This window comes from Oncorhynchus masou, chromosome 17 (genome assembly GCF_036934945.1).
Source record: "Oncorhynchus masou masou isolate Uvic2021 chromosome 17, UVic_Omas_1.1, whole genome shotgun sequence".
Taxonomy (NCBI): domain Eukaryota; kingdom Metazoa; phylum Chordata; class Actinopteri; order Salmoniformes; family Salmonidae; genus Oncorhynchus; species Oncorhynchus masou.
In genome coordinates, this window is record NC_088228.1 from 44,628,485 (window position 1) to 44,642,014 (window position 13,530).

At 45.0% G+C, this 13,530-nt stretch overlaps 1 protein-coding gene across 4 annotated transcripts in view; it reads left to right on the forward strand.

Moving 5' to 3' along the window:
• Nucleotides 1-13,530, forward strand: part of LOC135559087 (EMILIN-3-like) — a 77,971-nt gene that overhangs the window by 24,927 nt on the left and 39,514 nt on the right. For 3 of the 4 annotated variants that reach the window (XR_010458435.1, XM_064993453.1, XM_064993454.1), the window contains exon 2: nt 7,293-7,769. The exons of the other annotated variant lie outside the window; for it this stretch is intronic. Coding sequence is in view for 2 of the 3 variants with exons in the window: in XM_064993453.1 (XP_064849525.1) it covers nt 7,495-7,769 (275 nt within the window). In the remaining variant the exon portion in view is untranslated. The remainder of the gene's footprint in view (nt 1-7,292; nt 7,770-13,530) is intronic. 4 annotated transcript variants of the gene reach the window in all.

The following is a 13,530-nucleotide window of genomic DNA, read 5'->3' on the forward strand; positions in this document are numbered from 1 at the left end:
TTCCACAGTACTACATAGAGCCATGACCACATGGACCTCTATTCCACAGTACTACATAGAGCCATGACTACATGGAACTCTATTCCACATCAGGTAACTGATGCAAGCAGTAGAATCAGATTTAAAAATACAGCTTATGGAACAGTGGAGACTGTGAAGCAACACAAACATAGGCTCAGACACATTCATGCATACACACATGATAACATACACACTATACACACACACACACATGATAACATACACACTATACACACACACACACATGATAACATACGCACTAAACACACATACACACATGATAACATACGCACTATACACACACACACACATGATAATATACGCACTATATACACACACACACACATGGATTTTGTATTGTAGACATGTGGTAGTGGAGAAGGGCACACACTTAGTGTGTTGTGAAATCTGTTATAAATGTATTGCAACGATTTTTAAATAGTATAACCTCTTGAAACTCCCCATCCCGGATCCGGGATTGTGACTAAGCCTCAGGCTCATTAGCATAACGCAACGTTAACGATTTCTGAAAATCGCAAATAAAATTAAAATAATGCGTTTGCTCTCAAGCTTAGCCTTTTCTTAACAACACTGTCATCTCAGATTTTCAAAATATGCTTTTGAACCATAGAAATTGACTAATTTGTGTAAGAGTATGCAAAGCTAGCATAGCATTTTGTGTAGCATGTAGCACGCAACATTTTCACAAAAGCCAGATAACCAAATAAATAAAATCATTTACCTTTGAAGAGCTTCTGATGTTTTCAATGAGGAGACTCCCAGCCACATACCAAATGCGCAGTGTTTCCTGAAAGCGTCTGTGTGTAGGAGAAATCGTTCCGTTTTCTACATTGCGCCTGGCTACCGAAACGAACCAAAAATGCAGTCACCTACAACGTGAAACTTTTTCCGGATTAACTACATAATATCGACCGAAACATGGCAAACGTTGTTTGGAATCAATCCTCAAGGTGTTTTTTCACATATCTCTTCATTGACATGCAGTTCATGGAAGCTTGCTTCTCTCTCTGTGCCCCATGGAAAAATACTGGCAGGTGACTTTTGCGCACCAATTTCGGCGCAGGACACCGGGCGGACACGTGGTAAATGTGGTCTCTTATGGTCAATCTTCCAACGATCTGCCTACAAATACGTCACAATGCTGCAGACACCTTGGGGAAACGACAGAAAGGGCAGACTCATTCCTCTTGCGTTCACAGCCATATAAGGAGATCATGAAAGACAGAGCCTCAAAAATCCTTGTCATTTCCTGGATGCCAAGTCATCTTGGTTTTGCCTGAAGCTCACGTTAAAGGGCACGCACAGAGAAGATATTTGTATTTCTGGACACGTCAGAGTGTTTTCTTTCGAACAGTAGCAATTATATGCATAGTCGAGCATCTTTTTGTGACAAAATATCTTGTTTAAAACGGGAACGTTTTTCTTCCAAAAATGAAATAGCGCCACCATAAGTGTAAGAGGATAACTGCCTTAATTTTGACAGACCCCAGGAATAGTAGCTGATGCCAAGGGGATCCATAATAAATACAACATGATAACTTTTCAGGTTCGACCCAGATGTAGACAACATCGAATTAACAACAGTTTATTAAAAGGCTAGGCATCCCGTCAGCGGGACAACTTCCGGTGAAACTGGAGGGTGCGCATTTTAAATAAATAATAACACATTTTTGGGATATTAAACATTTATGAACATACAAGTGTCTTATATCGATTAAAATATTAAATTCTTGTTAATCTAACTGCACTGTCAAATTTGCAGTAGGCTTTACTGCATGCCATGCAGTTGTTTGAGCAGAGGTTTCATAAATTCACAAATAGCGATGAAATGTTCACTTACTTTTTGAAAATCATCCTCTGATTTGTCATCCAACGTGTCCCAGCTATAACATGAAGTGTAGTTTTGTTAGATAAAATCCTTATTTTTATCCCAAAAAGTCTGTTGAGTTGGCGCCATTGATTTGAGTAATCCACTCTTTTAACAAATCTTCCCCTAAACTTTGTTTCAACAAGTCAAAATATGTTTCTAATTAAACCTCAGATACCCTAAAATGTAATTAAACTATAATATTTCATACGGAAAGAAGTATGTTCAATAGGAAATCGATATTAGCAGGTGCTTGTCCTCTTCCTCGCTCTCGCATACACAAATTTCCAAGTCTGTGTCCCTGGTAAAAATCATTATTCTTACTCGTTTTGGAATAAACAAGCCTGAAACCTTGCATTTTGAGTGCTGACACCCAGTGGAAGCCATAGGGATTGCATCCTGAGAGCTAGATTTCAGAATGCCCGTATTCTTTCCATTGTAAGAGCATGGGCTCTCAAAAAAAACAAATTCAGGTGGGTTTTTCTTTGGATTTTTTCCTACCATATCTATTGTGTTATAGTCTCTTACATTATTTTAACATTCATACAAACTGCCAAGTGTCGTCTGTCCAATGGTACAAATTACATGCATATTCTGGCTTCAGGGCCTGAGCAACAGGTAGTTTACTTTGGACACGTCAGTCAGGTGGAAATTGAGAAAAAAGGACCCTAGCCTTATTAATCCAACAGGGGCAAGCGAAAGACAGGTCAAGGGCAGGCGGGGATCAGTAATCCAGATAGGAGGGGCAAAGGTTCAGGACTGCAGGTGGGCTCAGGATCAGGGTAGGCAAGAGGTCAGTATTATAGGTGGGGCAAAGGTACAGGACGGCAGGCAGGCTCAGGGTCAGGGCAGGCAGAAAAGGTCAAAACAGTGAAAACTAGAATACAGGAACAATCAAGAGACAGGAATAGAGTGAAAAATGCTGGTAGGCTTGACAAAACAAAACGGACTGGCAACAGACAAACAGAGAACACAGGTATAAATACACAGGGGATATTGGGGAAGATAGCCAACCCCTTGAGGGGGGTGGAGACAATCACAAAGACATGTGAAACAGATAAATTTTTTGACAGTACCCCACTCTAGGGGGCGCTACCTGGCATCCTGGTTGACCGGGGTATTGGAAATCCGCCATGAGGCCTGGGTCCAGGATGTCCCTGGCAGGGACCCAGTACCTCTCCTCTGGGACATAGGACATAAACCTCCCAGTCAACCAGGCACTGGAACCCCCTGCCCCAAGGTCGAACCTTCAAGAGAAGATAACAGGAGACAAAGGGCTGGAAACAGGAGACAAAGGGCTGTGAGACATGGGCTTAACTCTGAACACATGAACGGTAGGATGTATACGAAGGGTACGGGACAACAGAAGATGAACAGCAGAGGCGCTAATGATGTTGGAATTCGAGAAAGGGCCGATAAACCAGGGGGAGAGTTTACGGGATTGCACCCGGAGAGGAAGATCCCAGGTGGATAGCCATACCTTCTGCCTGAGACGATACGGGACAGCCGGCATCCGATGGCAATCCACTTGTCATTGATACCTGGCGGTGGTCTTTAGGAGGGCCAACCGGGCTCTCCTCCAGCGGCAGACAAACATCTGGGCTGTAGCCAACGTTTTCTTCATGCTCGGGGAAGACCTGGGACTGATACCCTAGGGAACACTAAAATTGCAATAGGCCCGTGGCAGTGCAGGGAAGTGTGTTGCGGGCGTATTCCACCCACACAAACTGCTGGCTCCAGGTGGGGGATTTTAGAGAGACCAAGCAGCGCAGAGTAGTCTCGAGGTCCTGGATGCTCACTCCGACTGGCCATTGGACTGGGGGAGGAACCCAGAGGACAGGCCGGCCGGCAACCAAATGAGGGTGAAGTACGCCTTCCAAAACTGGGATGAGAACTGAGTAAGACATGCTCCAGATCTGGAAGACGTGCTGCACCAGGAGCGAGAGGGAGTCTCCTTGACCGAGTGTAGTTTGGGGAGAGGATGGGTGACTTTGGAAAACCGGTCGACCACAGTCAGGATGGCAGTGTTTCCCTCAAAAGGGACCCATGATGAACTCCAGGGATATGTGGGAAAAGGGACAGTGATGGACAGGCAGTGGTTGAAGAAGACCAGCCGGAGCTAGCAACGAGTCATGTTCTGAGCACAGACCATGCAGGCGGCGACATGCAGCGATATCAGGAACCATAGTAGGCCACCAAATGTGTTGTCGCATGAAGGCCAGGGTCCGACGGTAGCCCGGTGGCAGGCCAGCCTGGACAAATGGGACCACTACAGGACTGACGACAGCGTCAGGCACAAACATCCCGTTATCTGCCCCCCCCCCCAAGGGTTCAGTTGGGACTGCAGTGCCTCCCAGACCTGTTTCCCTATACCCCAGCTGAGTCACCAGGCACGCAGTGGGAGGATGGTCTTGGGCTACGGGGTAGTAACCATGGGGCTATAGAGTTGAGACAGGGAATCCGGCTTGACATTTTTGGACACCCGGCCAGGTTCTGTCCATTCCAGCCAGTGCCTCCATTCCTCCAATGGCATCTTCACCGCTAGAAGCTCTCAATTCTACACTTCTACAACCAAAGTTGCACCCCTGCTCTAAATAGACATCAAGGAATGCATCAAATAACATGTTAGACACTCATACACTTATCCACACACACCCTTATGCACTCACACATACATACACTGCTGACAAATGCATACATTCCATATATAACCTCGTTGTATCTCACCTATTTAATGTTGTTACATGTATACAATGATCTCACTGTACGTCTTCTTTTTGATGTCTTGTTTACTTATCAAAATGCTTTTTAAGATCATCACATTATTATTAATAATAGATCATTTAATTTATTGTATTTCTATTCATAAAGAAATATACAGTACCAGTCAAAAGTTTGGACACACCTTTGGACACACCTTCTCATTCAAGCGTTTTTCTTTATGTTTACTATTTCCTACATTGTAGAATAATAGTGAAGACATCAAATTCTATGAAGTAGCACATTTGGAATCATGTGGTAACCAAAAAAGGGTTAAACAAATCAAAACATATTGTATATTTGATATTCTTCAAAGTAGCCACCCTTTGCCTTGATGACAGCTTTGCACACTCTTGGCATTCTCTCAACTAGTTTCATGAGTTGGTCACCTGGAATGCATTTCAATTAACAGGTGTGGCATGTTAAAAGTTAATTTGTGGAATTTCTTTACTTCCTAATTTGCTTGAGCCAATCAGTTGTGTTGTGACAAGGTAGGGATGGTATACAGAAAATCGCCCTATTTGGTAAAAGATCAAGTTCATATTATGACAAGAACAGCTGAAATAAGCAAAGAGAAACAACATTATTACATTAAGACATGAATGTTAGTCAATGCGGAAAGTGCAGTCGCATAAACCATCCAGCATTGTGATGAAACTGGCTCTCATGAGGACCAGCACATGAAAGGAAGACCCAGAGTTACCTCTGCTGCAGAGGAGAAGTTCATTACAGTTAACTGCACCTCAGATTGCAGCCCAAATAAATGCTTCACGGAGTTCAAATAGCAGACACATCTCAACATTAACTGTTCAGAGGAGACTGTGTGAATCAGGCCTTCATGGTTGAATTGCTGCAAAGAAACCACTACTAAAGGACAACATTGACAAGAAGGACAACAATGACAAGAGACTTTCTTGGGCCAAGAAACACGAGCAATGGGCATTAGACCGGTGGAAATCTGTCCTTTGGTCTGATTACGTAAATTTGTATATATTTTTTTCCAACCGCTGTCTTTGTGAGATGCAAAATAGATGAAAGGATGATCTCTGCATGTGTGGTTCCCCCCCGTGAAGCATGGAGCAGGAGGTGTGATGGAGAGGGGTTGCTTTGCTGGTGACACTGTCAATGATCAATTTAGATTTCAAGGCACACTTAACCAGCATGGCTACCACAGCATTCTGCAGCGATACACCATCCCTTCTGGTTTGCTTGGTGGGAATATCATTTGATTTTTAACAGGATAGTAACCCAACACACCTCCAGGCTGTAAGGGCCATTTGACCAAGAAGGAGAGAGATGGAGTGCTCCATCAGATGCCCTAGCCTTCACAATAAAAATGCATTTAAAAAAGTAACCTTTATTTAACTAGGCAGTCGCCCGACTTAAACCCAATTGAGATGGTTTGGGATAAGTTGGACTGCAGAGTGAATGAAAATCAGACAACAAGTGCTCTGCATATGTGGGAACTCCTACAAGACAGTAGGAAAAGCATTCCTCATGAAGCTGGTTGAGAGAATGCCAAGAGTGTGTAAAGCTGTCATCAAGGCAAGTGTTACATCGTGATCTGTTTCACCTGTCCTTGTGCTTGTCTCCACCCCCTCCAGGTGTCGCCCATCTCCTACTTATCTCCTGGGTATTTATACCTGTTTCTTCTGTCTGTCTGTGCCACTTCGTCTTATTGGTTCAAGTCAACCAGCTGTTTGTCTCAGCTGCTGCTTTTCCCCAGTCTCTCTTTTTCTCTCCCTCCTGGTTTTGACCCTTGCCTGTTCTGTCTCTGAGCCCGCCTGCCTGACCACTCTGCCTGCCTGCTGTCCTGTACCTTTGCCTCTACTCTGGATTATCGAACCCTGTCTGACTTGACCTGTTGTTTGCCTGCCCCTGTTGTTGCAATAAACATTGTTACTTCAACAGAGTCTGCACTTGGGTCTTACCTTGATACCTGATACAAAGATTGGCTACTTTGAAGAATCTCAAATATAAAATATATTTTGATTTGTTTAACACTTTTTTGGTTATTACATGATTCCATATCTGTTATTTCATAGTTTCGGTGTCTTCACTATTGTTCACAATGAATAAAAATGGAAAAGGAAAAACCCTTGAATGAGTAGGTGTGTCCAAAATTTGGACTGGTACTATATATATATATATTTCCCCTTTCTCTAATCACCAATTGTATTATTCATTTTTACTGTTATTGTTGATGTCATATAGCTTTAGCAACAGTGGCCTTGCCATTCACGCTAATAAATCTTATCTGAATTTGAGAGAAAGTATGGGGTTGTTCCCCTGTGTCTGGGCTGGGTAGCATTTCAGGGCAGGGCTAAGGATAGGGGAAGGGCCTGGGGAGGGACAGGGGATATACAAATGGCTACTGCCTGTCAGTCTGCCCCCTCATAGTCAGTAGTAGAGCACACAGCTCCACACACACACCCTCATACACGCACAGAGCACAAAAGACAGAAGAAGCTGAGTCAGAAACATCCCCCCTTTCACACACACACTTGCATATGGATAAGTGGCATTCCTAGACACCCTCTCTATCTCTCTCTCTCCTTTACTTTACCTTTGGTTGTGCTCTCTCCCTCTCTCCCTCTTTCCCTCTTCCCTTCCCCTTCTCTAGTTTTCCTTCTGCTCTGCCTGTCGCTGGCAGTTGTCTGAGAGAGTGTGTGTTGAAGAAAACAGAAGAGAAGAGGTGCAGGACGGGTCAGGATGCTGTGGACTCTGCAGATGTATGCGTCTATAGGTTTCCCTCAGGGCTGACTGAAGACCAGACAAAAACATTCGAGGCACCAGGATCCTAATACACAGCTTGTCTTTTTTTTATGCATCTCCTTTGGTTCTCAATCAGTCCATCAGTTATTCATCTTCGTCCTCCTTTTTGGTGCTTTTCCACGGGTTATTTTGGAAGCCACCCAGAAGAGAAAATGAGGTCCAGGTTGCCTCAAGCCGCTTTGCAGCCCTTTATTCTAGGACTGTTGCTGTCACTGGTGGACGCCAAAGGAACCTTCTATGGAGGAGGCCATGGGAACAGATACAACCTGTACAAGTCTGGAGTCAACTCACACTACACCCCGGGCAAACCCATGGGCCGCCACAAGTAAGTGCACCTCCTGAAACTGTCTCTAGCCTCACCTGTACAAGGAATACTTTGTAATGACTTGGATTCATACAGCACCTCTCCAAGTGCTCAAAGTGATTTACATGGCAATAGGGATTTCCATTGATTTCCATCTTATCCAAAGCCATTTACAATACTACAGGGGAACCCACCTCCAGCTGTGTTTTCACTTGAGCAATGGATAATAATAGTATGGTTAGCATATCGCTTCAATAACACTGTCTGAATGGACTCTCTCTCACACACTGTCAGCCTTTCTCTACGGTTCAAACCATCTGTGACTGAGGAAAAACATTATGGAGAAACAATGACATGCTGCATTATGGAGACAAAGATAAGGTTATAAGGTTTATTGTACAGTGGAGGGCTGAACTGATGACAGGGGTATTGATCTTCTGAGCTCTGTGTGTGCATGCCTTTGTGTGTGTGTATGTGTATATAGAAGAGGGTCTCAATTAGAGGCAGAACTAGGAAGGCTAAACTAGTACCGGGGCTGGTTGCTTTCTGATTCTGTTTTAGTCGTGTAGTAATTATCAATTCAATCAAACCCTTATTTTTTGGTGATCAAATGCTTTTATTGTTAACGTTTAGACAAGTACACGTGAACAAAGAAACAACCCCCTCCCCCCACAGGACCTCCTAAGCCATAGTTAGATTCCTGGGTCACAATAGCAGTCTTACAGAGTCATACGCTGATGTAAGAACCATTATGTGTCTTTCACTTGCTCCATGCGTATATGCTACAGATATTTCCATGTTTATAATGTCCATGAATTACAGCAGCCACTGCTATCTGTTTAAAGAATGAGGAGCCTGCCAACACGAGGCTCTCATTTTTCTGGCCCTTGAATGTTTTGGTACACCTACTGGAGAGCTCTTCTTTATCTACACCCATTCAGCATCTTTCCTCATAAGCCTTAGCCCCACCCAGCACTTTAAGGATTCACATGTCAAGTAGTAGCTTACAATAAGGAATAACTCCAGGTAAAAATACCCAATCCTTGGCCTATATCCTAATCTGACAATGGTGCATGTCATGTTGTTTATCACATTACTGTCTCTGGTAAGCACACACTATCAAAAAATAGCTACGTTGATTTGACTCATGCACAAAGGTATAAAGTGTCCAAATAAAAATATCGTATCAATATTTTCTAATTATTAGATGACACATGATGACATTATGACACATGCCCAACACGCTTGTCTAAATTGATAAATCATGTGAAAGAAATGCTATAACCACCCCTAGACATGTACACATGTTCATGAAATACAATAGATGGTCGTGATCACCCGCAGACCTGGCTAACTTGACGTGTCATGTAATCATCTGGCGAAGTGGAGTTTTTTGTTTAGGCATGTAGCTAAACGATGAGCCGGCATAATCCCAACTCCTACTACTACCAATACAAACATTGTCATAGCTTTAGCATTAATCTGCAGGTAGCTACAGAGCTAACCAACTTGGTTGAACGTTAGCGAGCATTAAGCATTATCTGTAAAATATACACAGGGAGTCAGGAAGCAGGTGTAGAAGGTGAGTTTAATCATAATTAACATGAAGATCATACAAAACAAGAGATGCTAAATTCGGGGTATAAATATTGATGAGAAAAATAAAAAAAAGTAGTTTTTTGTAGTTTTTTTGCCCTCATCAATCTACACACACACCCCATAAAGACAAAGAAAAAGCTGTTATTTTATACATTTGCCAATGTATTACAAATAAAAAACTGAAATATTACATTTACTTATATTCAGACCCTTTACTCAGTACTTTGTTGAAGCACCTTTGGCAGCGATTACACCCTTGAGTCTTCTTGGGTATGATGCTGCAAGCTTGGCACACCTGTATTTGGGGAGTTTCTCCCATTCTTCTCTGCATATCCTCTCAAGCTCTGTCAGGTTGGATGGGGAGCGTCGCTGCACAGCTATTTTCAAATGGGTTCAGGTTTGTCTCTGGCTGGGCCACTCAAGGACATTCAGAGACCTCTCCTGAAGCCACTCCTCGTTGTCTTGGCTGTGGGCTGAGGGTCGTTGGTTTGTTGGAAGGTAAACCTTCGTCGCAGTCTGAGGTCCTAAGTGCTCTGGAGCAGGATTTCAGAATCTCTCTGTATTTTGCTCTTTTCATCTTTCCTTCAACCCTGGCTGGTCTCCCAGTCCCTGAAGCTGAAAAACATCCCCAAAGCATGATACTGCCACCACCATGCTTCATCGTAGGGATGGTGCCAGGTTTCCTCCAGATGTGACGAATGGCATTCAGGCCAAAGAGTTCAATATTGGTTTCATCAGACCAGAGAATCATGTTTTGCATGGTCTGAGAGTCTTTAGCTGCCTTTTGGCAAAGTCCAAGTGCGCTGTCATGGGCCTTTTACTGAGGAGTGGATTCCGTCTGTCCTCTCTACCATAATGGACAGATTGGTGTACTGCTGCAGAGATGGTTGTCCTTCTGGAAGGTTCTCCCATCTCCACAGTGAAACTATGGTGCTCTGTCAGAGTGACCATCGTCTTCGCGGTCACCTCCCTGCCCAAGGCCCTTCTCCTCTGATTGCTTAGTTTGGCCGGGTGAACAGCTCTAGGAAGACGATCTGGGGTTCAAAACTTCTTCCACTTAAGAATGATGGAGGCCACTGTGTTCTTGGGGACCTTCAATGCTGCAGAAATGTTTTGGTGCTCTTCCCCAGATCTGTGCCTCGACACAAGCCTGTCTCAGAGCTCTACGGACAATTGCTTCAACGTCATGGCCTGGTTTTTGCTCTGACATACATTGTCAACTATGGGACCTTACATAGACAGGTGTGTGCCTTTCCAAATCATGACCAATCAACTGAATTTACCACAGGTGGACTCCAATCAAGCTGTAGAAACATCTCAAGGATAATCAATGGAAACAGGATGCAAATTAGCTCAATTTCATGTCTCATAGCAAAGGGTCTGAATACCTATGTAAATAAGGTTATTTTTATTTAAATTTGCAAAAATGCTCTGTTTTACAGAGAATGCTGCGACAAACAAAAAACATTTATTCAGCGGCAGTCCTGTGGGTCGAAAACACCTCGTTGATGAGAGGTCAAAGGAGAATGGCAAGAATCGTGCAAACTAACAGGCTTTCTGACCACCAACAGGAATATAACAGCGCAGAACAACAGTGGTGTGCAGAACAGCATCTCGGAATGCACAACTCATTGGTCCTTTTCATGGTTATTGGAGCAGACGACCGGGTTCCACTCCTATCAGCTAAATACAACAAGTAGCGGCTGCAGTGGGCCAATCACTGAACAATGTAGGATTGGAAAAACATTGCTGGTTCCTGTTACGTCATGCAGAGTCAGGATTTGGCGTAAGCAACATAAGTCCATGGCCCCATCCTGTCAGGTGCCAACAGTATAGGCTGGTGGTCGTGTAACGGTGTGGGCTATGTTTTCCTGGCACACGTTAGGTCCCTTCATACCAATTGAGCAATGTTTCCATGCCCAGAAGAATTTACGCTGTTCTGGAGGCAATGGGAGTTTTGACCAGGTACTAGATGGGTGTAACTAATAAACTGGCCACTGATTGTATTTTGGGTAGGTTAAAACCTTACTACTACCAGGCAGGATCTCCTCAACGTCAGCCTTGAGGCTTGTGACAAAATAACAACCCACCGGGCAAACTACGTAATTTCAAACGTGGATAATTGGGTCATATTTGGCTGAGACGTTGATCGATGAGATTACAACATGGGAGACCAAAGGGTAGCTGTAGATAGATTCGATTCTCCACTAGGCGTTGCTGCCCAGCCTATTGTATTTTTTTCTAATAGTGAATATAATGCTGAAGATCTGACCAAACATTAGATACAACCCCCCTTGTCTTCAGAACAGCCTTAGTTTGTCGGGGCATGGACTCTACAAGATGTCGAAAGCGTTCCACAGGGTTGCTGGCCCATGTTGACTCCAATGCTTCCTTCAGTTGTGTCAAGTTGGCTGTATGTCCTTTGGGTGGTGGACCAAATGACACACATGGGACACTGCTGAGTGTTAAAAAACCTTTGCAGTTCATTACACAAACCGGTGCGCCTGGCACCTACTACTACCCCGTTCAAAGGCATTTAAATCCCATTTTCTTGCATATTCATCCTCAGAATACACAATCCATGTCTCAATTTTCTCCAGGCTTAAAAATCCTTCTTTAACCTGTCTCCTCCCCTTCATCTACACTGATTGAAGTAGATTTAAGAGGTGACATTGTCACGACTTCCGCCGAAGTTGGTTCATCTCCTTGGTCGGGCGGCGGTCGGCATCGCCGGTCTTCTAGTCATCATCGATCCACTTTTCATTTTCCATTTATTTTGTCTTGTCTTCCCACACACCTGGTTTCAATTCCGTTATTGCACCCTCTGTTCCCCCCCATGTCCTTGTCTGGAATTGTTTATTATAATTATGTGCACATTGTTCTGGTGGCGACGGAGGGTTTTGTACCCATTGTATTTATTATTCTGTTTCTGGTGATTTTTATTATTAAACTGCACCGTTGTAACAGTTTTTGCTCTCCTGCGCCTGACTTCTTTGCCGCCTGTATACACCCAGAATTCCGGACCAAACTTATGGAGTCAGCAGGAGCATGTACCCCGGGTATAGGGGTGGAGGAGCACGTCCAGGAGCACGCAGCAATGCTCCACCATCTTGTCACCGCCATGGACCGTGTTTTCCAGACAAAGTTAAACTGGGAAAGTCAGGGAGTTCTACCAGTGCCTCCACCAGCACAACCGGGGTCTCCACTACGCGCCCCTCCTTCTCCTGGTCCCAGTGGGATTTGTCTCTCCCTTCCCCAGGAATACGATGGGACGGCTGCGAACAGCCAGGAGATCCTGTTGCAGCTAGACTTTGCAACCATCTACCCAGCTTCTTCGGGCCGTGAGAGGGTGTCCGCCCTCATCTCATGCCTCACCGGGAAAGCCCTGGAGTGGGCCAACACCGTGTGGAGAGAGGGAGATGCTGCATTGGACCAATTTGAGGAGTTCATCCGCCGTTAGAGCGGTGGGTGAACGCCTCTTCCATCTGAGGCAGGGGACGAGGAGCGCCCAGGAATTTGCCCTGGAGTTTCAGACCCTGGCTGCCGGCGCGGGATGAAGCGACAGGGCCCTGATTGACCATTATCGCTGCAGTCTGCGCGAGGATGTCTGTCGGGAGTTGGCCTGCAGAGACACCACCCTCACATTCGACCAGTTGGTGGACCTGTCCATCCGGCTGGATAACTTGCTGGCTACCCGCGGACGTCCAGACCGGGGTCTGTTGATTCCATCCCCCCGCACCCCTCTCTCTGATACCCATGGAACTGGGAGAGGCGGTGCACACCGAGACCAGAGGGGGTCCAGCTCGTGCACCATCTGTGGCCGCAGAGGTCACACTGCCGGTCGGTGCTGGGTTGGTTCCTCTGGGTATCGAGGCAGCAGGCAGGGCGCTCTGGCGTCACCCCAGGTTAGTCGGCACCATTCTCACCCAGAGCCCTCTGTTGCACATATGTTTTTGTATGTCACTTTTCCTGAGTTTTCCCCGTATTCCCAGGATAAGGCGCTCGTCGATTCAGGCGCGGATGGGAATTTTATAGATAGATAATTCGCCCAAAGTTTAGGGATCCCCATTGTTCCCGTGGCTGTGCCTTTTCCCGTTGACGCCTTAGATAGTTGACCATTGGGGGCAGGGTTGATTAGGGAGGCCACCGCTCCTCTGGGCATGGTGACGCAGGGAGGTCACAA